General features: G+C 35.7%; 2 protein-coding genes across 2 annotated transcripts; both read right to left on the bottom strand.

Annotated features, from left to right (window-relative positions):
• Window positions 1-1,768: 1,768 nt before the first annotated feature.
• Window positions 1,769-4,183, bottom strand: LOC106341975 (probable mediator of RNA polymerase II transcription subunit 37e). The gene is made up of 2 exons (XM_013780739.1): window positions 3,851-4,183; window positions 1,769-3,668 (listed from the first exon to the last, which is right to left on the bottom strand). Exons 1-2 carry the CDS (start codon window positions 4,062-4,064, stop codon window positions 1,942-1,944), a joined length of 1,941 nt encoding a protein of 646 aa, XP_013636193.1. The 5' UTR covers window positions 4,065-4,183; the 3' UTR covers window positions 1,769-1,941.
• Window positions 4,184-7,096: 2,913 nt separating this feature from the next.
• On the bottom strand, window positions 7,097-7,779 carry LOC106341041 (dolichyl-diphosphooligosaccharide--protein glycosyltransferase subunit 4C-like). The gene is made up of 2 exons (XM_013779856.1): window positions 7,701-7,779; window positions 7,097-7,364 (listed from the first exon to the last, which is right to left on the bottom strand). The coding sequence occupies exon 2, from the start codon at window positions 7,362-7,364 to the stop codon at window positions 7,257-7,259; it is 108 nt and encodes a 35-aa protein (XP_013635310.1). The 5' UTR covers window positions 7,701-7,779; the 3' UTR covers window positions 7,097-7,256.
• Between the last annotated feature and the right edge of the window lie 6,231 nt (window positions 7,780-14,010).

Genomic DNA, 14,010 nt, shown 5'->3' on the forward strand with positions numbered 1-14,010 from the left:
AAATAATATTAAGTCAAATATATTGCAAGAAATATTAATGCAAATAATACATAAAATTATTTTTACTTTTAAAAAAGATATCAAATATATTCATAGCATAATTTTAATCTATAATTACATATTTAAATGGGATGATATATTTAAGTTACAACATAATGCATATTTAAAATAATACTAAATTAAATAACAAGTAGTTGTACAAGTTTTCTAGTTGTACCGACTGTACATAGTTGTACTAGTTTTTGAGTTTTACCAGTTTGTGCATAGTTTTACTTTGGCAGTGAAATTATAAAATATTAGTTGTACCACATAATAAATACATTTACCTCAGTTGTACCACTTATTTATGTTTACATGTCTTTGCCCGGTTATAATGAAATCATCAATTTTGTAAAACTACATTTCATGTATGTTTTCCAAAAATTATGTGGACAAACACGTTAACAAACATTAAAAGTATAAGGTAGATCATGTAAACTTATGGAATTGTGTAATAATTTTTATATTTTTTTCTAAAACTTCAAATTAAATTAAGAGAAATTTTATGAGTACATACCAACTGAGATATATGATTGTTTTTCTCATATGAAATACCAAATTAGTTTTGTTAATTTCTGAAACGTCGAAGTTGTACTAGTTGTACCGGTAATACTCGTATAATATATATATATATTGTTTATATGTCTAGTCATAAGGGTTGTACCAATATTTTCACATCATAGCTTTGTAAAATATGTTCGATGTTTGATTATCATAAAAATATGGCTAATATAGTTAATAACCTTAAAAGTATAAAGTATATAATATAAAATTAAGTGTGTAATGCAATAATTTAACAAAAAAAATGAAAAATCTTAAATTAAATAGATGACATTTTTGTCATCATATACCAATTAGAATATTTATTTGTTTATTTCATGTGTAAATTATAACATTTTTATACCAATTATATAATTTTTTAAAAATATTTAGTTGTACGAGTTATACTAGTTTTACCAACTCGAATGAGAAAATGAGATAAGAAAGATTGTGTGGATGTGAATGGCCGAGAGTAAAGAAAGAGAATGAGAGAGAATGAGACATATGTGAAATTGTATGACCAAGATTAAAACATAGATGTGATGATCCAATGACTCATATCACTCTTTCATTAATGGCAAAATCGTCATTTCTCTTTAATCGGTCCATATAGATTTTTTTGGATGTTGTAGATTTTTTTTTGACCATTTGGTCTATAAGAGATTTTTGTCCGTGCTAATCGGGTTATGTCGTTTCCGATCGAGACCGATATGCATTATCGAGGAATAACACGATTAATTTTAGAAATAGGAATAATTTAGTTTGAAGAATGGTTTGGTCCAATTGTATTAATTAAAAAGAAAACCAAACCAACCGGTTGAGAAAACCGGGTCGCTACAAGCGCGTTCTCGGGCTTGTCCTTGAAAGCCCACGTACATTTTCATTCTCTGAGCAAGTTTATTGTAACTATAGTTTAATACACACTATTTTATACGAAGCCTTTCGTCATATATCGTTTGCTGGTGGGACTAAACAAAGGACATTGTTAACTTTGTGATTTCACACTGACAAAGCCCTGATTGCATTGTAAAAGGCTGATGCAAAATGTCTTTTCTGGCATTCCTTTTTTGATTCTTATAAACATTGCAAAAAATCAACTAACGTCTTCATCTCGTTTCTCTATCGCGAAGACAACATTATTTTTAAGCTCTTAGCGGAAGAGAACTAGCTAATAATGAGACGACAACAATATGGGAAAAAGCCAAAACGTTTACTTATCCGTCATCATAGCTGGACAGAAAATCCAGAGTTCAAAAAGTTGTTACAAAAAATAATAGCAAAACGGACCCAACATTCAAAAGTTCTTAAGAAATCGAAAACAAGCAGGGAAGGAGAAATAGAGAGACGTCAATAATCAACAGATTAGTCGACCTCTTCGATCTTAGGGCCAGCCCCGCCTGAGGCAGGAGGAGCATCATCGTCCATCCCTGCGGCTTCCCCACCAGCTCCTTGGTACATCTTGGCAATGATTGGGTTGCAGATGCTCTCCAACTCCTTCATCTTGTCCTCGAACTCATCAGCCTCACCCAACTGATTGTTCTCCAGCCACTGAATCGCCTGCTCAATAGCGTCCTCGATCTTCTTCTTGTCTGCAGCCGGTAGCTTCTCACCAATCTTCTCGTCCAGGATGGTGTTCCTCATGTTGTACGCGTAGTTCTCGAGAGCGTTCTTGGCTTCCACCTTCTTCTTGTGCTCCTCATCCTCAGACTTGTACTTCTCAGCCTCTTGAACCATCTTCTCGATATCGTCCTTGGACAAACGACCCTTGTCGTTGGCGATGGTGATCTTGTTCTTCTGTCCGGTGGTCTTGTCCTCAGCAGAGACGTTGAGGATACCGTTGGCATCAATGTCGAAGCAGACAGTGATCTGGGGGACACCACGTGGAGCCGGAGGGATTCCAGAGAGCTCAAACTTACCGAGGAGGTTGTTGTCCTTGGTTCTGGCTCTCTCCCCTTCGAACACCTGGATCAACACACCTGGTTGGTTGTCAGAGTAGGTCGAGAACACTTGCTCCTTCTTGGTTGGTATGGTCGTGTTTCTTGCGATCAAAGTGGTCATGACACCACCGGCGGTCTCAAGACCGAGTGAGAGAGGGGTGACATCGAGCAAGAGAAGATCCTGGACCTTCTCGTTTCCTTCACCGCTGAGAATAGCTCCCTGAACGGCAGCACCGTAAGCAACGGCCTCGTCGGGGTTGATAGACTTGCAAAGCTCTTTGCCGTTGAAGAAGTCCTGAAGCAATTGCTGAACCTTGGGAATACGGGTGGAGCCACCAACAAGGACAACATCGTGGACGGTGCTCTTGTCCATCTTAGCATCACGGAGACACTTCTCCACTGGCTCCATACACTTCCTAAAGAGATCCATGTTGAGCTCCTCGAATCTGGCACGGGTGAGTGCAGAGTAGAAGTCAATACCCTCAAAGAGAGAGTCAATCTCGATGGTGGTTTGAGCAGTGGAGGAAAGAGTCCTCTTTGCTCTCTCACAGGCCGTCCTCAACCTCCTAAGAGCTCTTGGGTTTCCGGTAATGTCCTTCTTGCTCTTCCTCTTAAACTCCTGAACAAAGTGGTTCACCATTCTGTTGTCGAAGTCCTCACCACCAAGATGTGTGTCTCCAGCAGTCGCCTTAACCTCAAAGATACCTTCCTCAATAGTGAGAAGGGAGACATCAAAAGTCCCACCACCAAGATCAAAGATCAACACGTTCTTCTCTCCAACGCTGGTTGCCTTTTTGTCAAGACCGTAAGCAATAGCAGCGGCTGTGGGCTCGTTGATGATACGCATAACGTTCAAACCAGCAATCACACCAGCGTCCTTTGTAGCCTGACGCTGAGAGTCGTTGAAGTAGGCAGGGACAGTGACAACTGCGTTCTTGATGGTGACACCGAGGTAAGCCTCTGCAATCTCACGCATCTTAATGAGAACCATGGAGGAAATCTCCTCCGCAGCGAACTGTTTCTCCTCGCCTTTGTAGTTGACGACGATCATAGGCTTCTCCGCAGGTCCTGCGATGATCTTGAATGGCCACAACTTCATGTCGCTCTGTACAGAGCTGTCGCTGAAACGACGACCGATCAGCCTCTTCGCATCTGCCACGTACACACAACAACAATCAATAACCGCAAGAATCAACACCCTATCAAGTCAGATCTACTGATAGAATCTGACTATTAACTTGTCAAACATCAATAAACGAATCACGAAAGCAATTATCAAGTGAGAGATCTACTAATTGGATCCTAGATTCAAATACGGAAGAAGAGATACGTACCGAAGACGGTGTTGATAGGGTTCATGGCGACCTGGTTCTTAGCGGCATCACCGATGAGCCTCTCGGAGTCAGTGAAAGCGACGTAAGACGGCGTGGTCCTGTTACCTTGATCATTAGCGATGATCTCAACACGGTCGTGTTGCCATACTCCGACGCAAGAGTACGTCGTACCGAGATCGATTCCGATCGCTGGACCTTCTCCTTTACCAGACATTATAATAATCGGGAAGAAAAGAAGAATCTGAGGGCGGCGGCTAGGTTTTTTGAGTTTCGTGAATTGGTGAACAACTAGGGAGAGGAGATTTGTTTTTTTATAGAGACTTTAGCGCTTGGCTTGGGTTTGATTGGACGGTCACGAATGAACTGGACTCAGATCTAGGGCGTCAGGCTGTTTAAAAAGGGTTCCAGAATGTTCGATGGTTAAAACCCTAGTTTGTTAACCTAATGGGCCGAGCTAGCTATACTTATGGGTTTTAGTGTTGGGAGAATGGGCCGAGTTAGCTATACTTGTGGATTTTAGTGTTGGGAGTGTATTTTTTTTTTCTCTTCACGACGAACAAGAAATGAGTATTATTCAATGTTCTTCCTAAATACGCGGATTGTAATTTTCCTTATTTGAAAAACTCAGCAAATGTTTATTTTCCTTTTCTTTCTTAACCCAAATAAAATGGATTTTTTTCCATTTGTTTTAAAATTTACACTAGGTGATAACCTGAGATTATTATTTTTGATATTTATAAGATAAAAAAACATAAAAGTCTGTTAAATGTGGACATCCGTTTGATTGTATGTTGGATTTTATTGTATTTTACTCCGTTGAAATATAAGAATCATTCGAAAGTCTTATTTATTTTGGTTTGGAGAATTCACAAAAGTGCTGGAGGTTAACGATGAAGAATATTGTAGAAAAAGTCTTATAAATAAAAAGCTCAATTTTATTAAAACGCATAAAGATAAAATTGATAACACAATTTAAATCTATTGCCATAAACTAAGTTTTTGAAATATATGCAAATCCCCTATTCATAACTAACTCAATCACGCATATTAGCAAAATAGGCAACCGTCATATAGTAAACTTGAAATAATCGAACTGAAGTGTGGTTTATCTTCGTTGATTTCAATGGACGTTCCAACTCGGAACCGACCGGTTCGATTCGGTAAACCCACAATCAGAAGTTCCAACTTGGAACTAACAACAGTCGCGTATGAATATAACTTTTTTTTTATTTTTACGTGTCTCTCTTAGCCATTCATCTACAACAAACTGCACAACACAAGAAAAAAAAAAGAGACACTTCTAGTTTAGCTTGAAAGCTGTGTGTTTATCCTATAGATTCTGTACCGATTATCAACTTTGTTGCAGAATCTCCATGATCTCATAAGACTTTGACCCTTTTCGCCTTCGCATGCACCGCCTCCATTAATTTGTACGTGATAATAAAGAATAAACAGTATGCTTAAAAGAACGTATGGTAGGTAAGAGAGTGCTCCAGCCATGCAAACGTAAAATTATTATCATTGGCAATATAAAAATGTTATCATTTGTGTTCATGAGCTTGACGAAAGAAAGGGGAGAAGAGTTTGCGAGCTGCAGTAGTTTGTAATAACGATAATTCTAAGCTTGACGAAACAAAGGGAGAAGAGTTCTCTTTTTGACAATAATAATCAACAGCTACGCACAAAGACGCAAAAGAAGTCTCCTCACAAAGCCGATCTAATGAAAAGAAACTTACATGTTCTCTTCTCATCTTCAAGACTTCAACAATGGACTAACGGATGCGTTGGATTTCTCACAGGTTCGGTCGAGAAACACAGTTCTTTTCATCTCAGTTTGCGTGACGCTTGTCCACGACTAAAGTCTCCATCTCAAGAACCTCGCCGAGAATAACCTAGATGGATCGTCGTGTAAGCCATGCGAAGAAGGAAGAGGAGATTTCTATGTTCAGTAGACTAACGGATGTGTTGGATTTCTCTATTTTGTCTTAAAACACAGTTCTTTTCATCTCAGTTTGCAATTTATAATCCTTTTTGTCTATAAATATTGTCATCACTTGATGTCTGATAAGATATGTTGAAACCTCGAAGGTGTGAAAAAGATTACAAACTGTTTCAATCCTAAGGCTAGTTTATAATCAAAAGCTCGTTAAGAAGATCACACAAAAAAAAAAACGCCAAGATGCTCCAAAAGATGGAAAATAAGGAAACAAATATTTGAGAGTGTTTCTCTAAACGATACGTGTCAATATTGGTGTGAACGCATTAATTGCAATGCTCTTCTTTTAATATATAAGGGATAACAGTATTTCCAAAAAATACAAAGTATATGTTTGTGTTGTTTAATATAATGCAATAAAGATATGTTTCTCCTTTAACAAACCGTACTTATCTAGAATTGGTTTAATATGAATTTTTTTTTGCATCAACCATAACTTTTCTTTTCACTGTGTTGGTCCATTTTTAAAGGCTAGCTCATATGCTGATGTGCTTCTCTACTCACATACTAGCTAAGATGAATAGTAACTGACCCTATATATATGTGTCAGACCAAGAATTTGGCACTTTACACTACACGAATGTGTATTGGGGATTTTGTTGTAGCATAGATTTACACCTGCATACTCTCCTTAATTATTTGTTTTGAACAAAAGTCATATCCTACAAGTTGTTTATCCCACACAACAATCAGCCTTTGAGTTCTTTATCCATATCTTATGACTACTTCCAAGACCAATCTCAAGTTATACTACTTACAATGAGCTACACAAGATGATCACAATTTCCATATGATTACAAAAAGAAGCTTCACTCTTTCAGCGAACTACATTCATCTAAACCCCATTGAAACAACCAGGAAGATGCAGAGAGGCTCAAGAATGAAACTGCTCTTTGGAAGATTGACGCAATAGAAAATGAGTACCACAAAAAAAAGGACGAATGCTACGGATGAATGCTACGTATGTACCACATAACATCATGCAAATAAAAACCTTATGCTAATGTGAAAAAAATAAATCTGTAAACAGAATAATTCTCATGGTAATGTGAAGAAACTATCTTTAGACATAACAATTCATAATGTCAAGTGTGTGGTTACTCACAAGCATCAAAATCTAAACTGACCATACCATGAAGTCTCAACAACTAGTTGGAACTGAGGTACAAGCGGGAAAGGCGCAGAGAGAAGACAATGTGCATGTATAGAAAAGTTGTATGATTGCTTTAAAACAAGTAACTCGCATTATAAAATTTTGAATGATGAAAATTCTTTTATCTATTCATAAAAAAAACACATTGTCAAAGATACATTACTGGCGAAACATGTCGACTATATGGAATGCTAAAGACATGTCTGATTCCAGCACATAATAATTATTTTGTGGTAAGAAACCAAAATACAAAAATCTCATTCAAATTTTGGGTCGGTCACCACGAAATGGTAAGCAATGACCAGTATGAAGATGAAAATGCCGAGAAAATTGGCAAAGAATCCGAGGTCCTGGTCATCAAACATCTGTAACATCACAACGATCAACAATCAGAAAATAAAAATCACACATGAACTCTACTACACTTAAGAAACATCATTATTCACATCTAACATTGTTTTCTATCTCTACATTCAAAACCCGGTACTATCAAAACATAGGTTAGACGAGATGGAGAGCACAAAATACAGATCGATCAAAGGTGTTGTGTAACGAATACATCAACCTTAGATCATGCCAAGAAAAGAAAACGAAATTAGATTCATGCGTAAGAACAAGTAAGATCCACAAATTCCCGACGATCTAAATATGTAATATATTTGAGGAAAAGGAAAATGGATAAATCTCAGGCTTTTTTTTACCTTCGTCAGCGTAGAGGCAAAGAATTTATCTTCGATTCTTCTTCCCTAACATTGTTAACAAAACAAATCGGAAGCGAAGACTGTGTCCTATTCCATTAGATGAACTTGGTTACGACGTCGTTTACAAAAATAAACGAGAACAAAAATAATGTGTGGCTGCTCGGGTTCGAGCCCAGGTCTCCACGGCCACAACGTGGAATTCTCACCACTAAACAACAGCCACATTTATGTTGAATAATCTAACAAAATTACAGATTTTGGTTTATATAAAGAAAATCCAAACACAATAAACAACTAAATTTGTTAAGAAATAGAGGTTTCATAAAAGTGTTATGTGCATTGCATGCCACTTGAAACATTTCTGTGTGCAAAGAAGAAGTTCAATACATGCTTTTAGACGGAAATAGAGGTTTCATAAAAACGTTATTCTGATTAAAAAAAACAAATAGCAAATGATTCCATTCAACTTTCAGTACAGTCCTCAAATCTGTTAGACGGAAATTTGTCCAACTTTTTTTCTCAAAATCCATTTATATTTTTTATTGAATCCTCCTATATATTAAATGAGAAATCAATTAAGTGACTTTTGCCTAGGTGTCAACCATAGAGAAAGTTTAAGAAAATTGTTATAATTTGATTGGTGGAAGAATATTTAATTTTTAGTTATTTTAATTAGATCTGAAATAAAAAGTAAGTCTATAACTAATTAATATAACTTACCAAATAGTCTAAATGATATTACAGATAATAATTCATGGTAACTCATTGTCAAAATTATAGAAAGTGTAATAATATTTGATTAATTCTTTTTATATTTATATACTACATAATATAATTAGTCGAACACAATTTCTAGAAATTGATATAGTGATTTCATATTCTTATATAAAACATTATATTCATATATATAAAAATATAATAATTATTAATGTTTTATAATGTCCATATATGTCTTATAAGTCATTTATAAAAAAAATAAAGAATTTATAAAATTATCTATCATGGCTTACAAAATTATTTTATCTTAATATTAAATTATTTATATGAGTTTATAAAACATTTATAAAAAATAAAAATTTTCCTATATATTAAAATAAAAGTCACTTAAGTGAATTTTGCTTACATGTCGATCGTTTGTGAAGTCTTAAGAATTTTTTTAAAATTTGCTTGATCGATAATTTTTAATTTTATTTATTTTATTTTAGATTTAAAATCAAAAAAAAATCTAGATCCAATTAATATTACTTGCCAAAAATCTGAATTATATTACAAATACTGATTTATGGTAACTAATTGTTGAGATTATACAAAGAATATTAGCACTTGATCAATTCTTTTTTATTTTTATAAACCACATAATATAATGAATTAATTTTTCTAAATTTTATTATTTTAATTATATCTAAAATAAAAGAAAAGTCTAAAACTAATTACTATCACCTGCCAAATAACGTAAATGACATTATAAATATTAATTAATGGTAACTAATTTTCAAAAATATAGAAAATGTAATAATGTTTGATCAATTATTTTTATATTTATATACTACATAAAATAATGAATATATTTTTTTTATATAAATCGATATAATGATTTCATATTCATATAAAAAGATAGTTGTATCTATAATAATTACTAATCTCTTATAATATCCATATATGCTTTATAAATAATTAGGTTTTGAAGATTAGAAATATTATATTTAACGGATCATGTGAGAACTTTGATTAAAAAATATTTTGCATTTAAGTCAAATATATATTGAATAAGGTAATGTTATGATTGAAAAGAATTCTAAGATGGATTTTTGGTTCGTTGCTTGTATGTTTAGAGAAAGAAATAAATATTTCGCAAAAATATGTAAAAAATTAGAAAAACATTAGCAAAAATTTAATAAAAAGAACGAAATGATAACGAGAAAAATAAAAAGAGGCTGAAGAAGATGCATAATATATGTTGAAAAAGTTTATGTGTTAATTACATATATAATTCCACAAACAATTGTTACACTACAAGAAAACACATGTTTAACGACGAAAATTAACGAGGAAAAACAATCCTCGTAAATTTGCGTCGAATTTACGACGAATTTACGTGAAAAACTAAAGTCATCGTTATTTCCTCGTAACGTAACGACAAAACTGTTTCGTCGTAAAGTGGATGTAATTTTACGAGTATTTTACGAGGAAAAACTATTTCCTCGTAAATACGACGTAAATTTTGCGTGGTATTTACGAGGGAATAGTTTACGTGTATTTAGCGAGGAAATTTTTGAATCCACCAACTTCATAGGTGTTACACGTTTTTTTTGCCCACCTAATTAATTTTCGTCGTAAATTCATAGCAAAATTACAACTACCAGATTCGAATTTTCCTATAAATATGGATGTTTGAACATCATTTTAAACACACCAACAACAAAAAACGTGAAAGAAAAAAAATGGCTGGCTCCGGGACTATTTACGAGTTGCGGAAGTGGATGTATATGCATAGAGATGCTAACGGGAGAGTGACGAAAGAATACCTTGCGGGTCTGGAGACATTTATGCATCAAGCAGATTCAACACCGCTCGCCCAAGAAAGTGGTAAGATGTTCTGTCCTTGTCGGAAATGCAACAATTCGAAACTGGCAAACCGTGAAAATGTTTGGAAGCATTTAATAAATAGAGGTTTCACGGCAAATTACTATATCTGGTTTCAACATGGAGAAGGTTTTAATTATGATCAGAATGAAGCTAGTAGTAGTAATAGCAATTTTCAGGAAAAAGAACCGGTTGATCATCATTTGCATAATGAACATAGTTACCAGCAGGAGGAGATGGTAGATTATGATAGGGTACATGATATGGTAGCTGATGCATTCGTAGCTCATGATGAAGATGAAGAACCTAATATAGATGCAAAAAAGTTTTACGAAATGTTAAACGCGGCGAATCAACCACTTTACAGTGGTTGTAGAGAAGGTCTCTCTAAATTGTCGTTAGCTGCTAGAATGATGAATATTAAAACTGATCACAATCTACATGAAAGTTGCATGAACGAATGGGCGGACTTGCTTAAAGAGTATTTGCTGGAAGACAATGTGTCTGCTCATTCTTATTATGAGATTCAGAAACTGGTTTATAGTCTTGGGTTGCCTTCGGAGATGATAGATGTTTGCATCGACAACTGCATGATCTATTGGGGAGATGATGAGAAGCTAGAAGAATGTCGATTCTGCAAGAAGCCACGATTCAAGCCGCAAGGACGAGGACGTAATAGGGTACCGTACCAAAGGATGTGGTACCTACCAATTACAGACAGATTGAAAAGATTGTATCAATCAGAGCAGACTGCTGGAAAGATGAGATGGCATGCCGAGCATACTCAGACGGATGGTGAGATGACTCATCCATCAGATGCAAGAGCCTGGAAACATTTCAACAAAGTACATCCAGATTTCGCTAGCAATATCCGGAATGTGTATCTCGGATTATGCACAGATGGATTTAGTCCGTTCGGAATGTCAGGGAGACAATATTCATTGTGGCCAGTCTTTCTTACTCCATACAACCTGCCACCGGAGATGTGCATGCAACGGGAGTTACTATTCTTGACCATATTAATACCTGGTCCGAACCATCCAAAAAGGTCCCTGGATGTTTTCCTACAACCACTGATAAAAAAGTTGAAGGATTTGTGGTCAACAGGGGTGAGGACGTATGACTGTTCAACGAAGACGAATTTTACGATGCGAGCGATGCTTTTGTGGACCATAAGTGATTTCCCTGCCTATGGGATGTTGTCTGGATGGACTACACATGGGAGATTAGCTTGTCCATATTGTAATGGAACGACAGATGCGTTTCAACTGAAGAATGGTAGGAAGACAAGTTGGTTTGATTGTCACCGTCGATTTCTTCACATTGGCCATCCTTACCGAAGAAACAAGAATTTGTTTAGGCACAAAAGGGTTGTGAGAGACACTCCTCCTCCATATCTAACTGGAGAACAAATTGAAGCGCAAATCGACTACTACGGAGCTAACGAAACAGTTCGTTGGGGTGGTAATTGGCATGTCCCTCGTAATATGCCAGATTCTTACGGTGTTCATCACAACTGGCACAAGAAGAGTATATTTTGGGAGTTGCCATATTGGAAGGATCTTCTTCTGCGCCACAACCTCGATGTGATGCATATAGAGAAGAATTTCTTTGAGAACATCATGAATACAATATTGAATGTCCCAGGGAAGACAAAAGACAACATAAAATCGAGGTTGGACTTGCCGGATATTTGCTCAAGAAGCGAGTTACATATTAAAAGCAATGGACAAGTTCCCGTTCCGATATTCAGATTATCTTCAGAAAAAAAGTCGGTGTTGTTCAACTGGGTGGCATCAGAAGTGAAGTTCCCCGATGGGTATGTTTCGAATCTCTCTAGATGTGTTGAAAAGGGTCAAAAGTTCTCCGGGATGAAGAGTCATGATTGTCATGTATTTATGCAACGACTACTGCCCTTTGCATTTGCGGAGCTACTTCCAACAAACGTACATGAAGCACTTGCAGGTACGTAGTGTATTATATCACAATAATTTACAAAATAATATATGACTAACAATGTGTTTAATTTTTTTTCGAATATAAAAGGCATTGGAACATTTTTCAGGGATCTGAGCGCACACACTCTTAAAGAAGAAGTCGTGGAACAGCTTCAGGAGAACATTCCCATCTTATTGTGCAACTTGGAGAAGATATTTCCTCCCGGATTTTTTGACGTCATGGAGCATCTAGCTGTCCACCTCCCATATGAGGCATTGCTTCGTGCACCTGTACATTACGGATGGATGTATCAGTATGAGCGAGCCATGAAATATTTGAAGGGAAAAGCAAAGAACCTCGCCAAAGTTGAAGGTTCTATAATTGCTGGAAGTTTGACGGAAGAAGTTTCTCACTTCACATCGTACTACTTTGCGTCAAAAGTACGTACACGGAGAAGAGCTCCAAGAAGATATGATGATGGTGGTGTTGCGCCAACATATGCAGTTGCTGGTGTTCCAGACATCTTTAGCCAGATTGGGCGACTCGGTGGAAAGTCTAAAGAGGTTTGGTGGTCGAGTGAACAAGACGCTCATAGTGCACACACCTATATTCTACTCAATTGCGAAGATCCATTGATGCGTTATTTAATAATAAAAACGAAGTAAATTCGTAGCCAATGTACGACCTCTTTACGTGGAAACCTCACGAGGAAATGACGAGAAACATTTAACGAGTATTTTACGAGGAATCATTTACGAGGAAATAACGAGGAAAAGTTTACGACCATTTTACGAGGAAATCATTTCGTGGTTGTTACGTGTATTTTGCGAGGAAACTCTTTCAAGGTATTTGCGTGTAGGTTACGAGGAACTATTTTCGAGGTATTTACGAGGTATTATAGCGACGTCCTTACGTGGAATATTGACGTGGTCTTTACGACGAATCGTCCTACTTCGTCTTTACGACGAAATATATTCCTCGCTAAGTTACGACGAATTAGCGAGGAAATATGTGTTACGACAGACGTGTAACGAGCAAACGCGTTTCCTCGCTAATTCGTCGTAAAGCCTCTCTTACGACGAATTAGGGAGGAAAACCGCCCTCGTTAAGATTATGTTTTCTTGTAGTGTTATTACTAAATACTCATCAGTTATTTTTGCTTCAAATTTATAGAAACTTTACGATTAATTTTCAAACTAATTGAAATTAAAAAAATTATATTTTTGATATTTCTAACTATTATTCAAAATTTATGACATTATATACATAATATATATTTCTTACAATATTTATATCCCCGAATTTGTGGGCAACCACCTAATAAAAAACAAACTATCACACAATTATAACGTGACTTTGTTAACTTCACACATAATGCGGCAAACCGTCCTACACGCGAATAATAACCAAATATTTTTTGGGGTTTTTGCCAAAACTAACCCACAACTTGATTTTAACCCCAAACTTATACCCAAACTTGAATCAAATGCAAAACTAACCTAAAAGCCTAGTGAAATTACAGCTCAGCCTCTTGTGACCAAACAAAAAAACAGAAGCCATTTTTACGAATATAGCCCTAGTAAATCGTCTGAGTCGTCTGAGATGTTGGAAGTCGTCTGGACGACTGAAGTGTAAGTCGTCTGGTACCGGTTTATTCTAAAAATAATTTATAAATCTTGTAAAAGAATATTTTGATGCGTGAAAAATAAAAATCAAGTAATTATAAACAGTTTTAAGTGATATAAATTAAGATATGATAAAATTGATTTGTTTTGAAGATAGATGAGTG

This window comes from Brassica oleracea, chromosome C4 (genome assembly GCF_000695525.1).
Source record: "Brassica oleracea var. oleracea cultivar TO1000 chromosome C4, BOL, whole genome shotgun sequence".
In the NCBI taxonomy this organism is placed as follows: Eukaryota; Viridiplantae; Streptophyta; class Magnoliopsida; order Brassicales; family Brassicaceae; genus Brassica; species Brassica oleracea.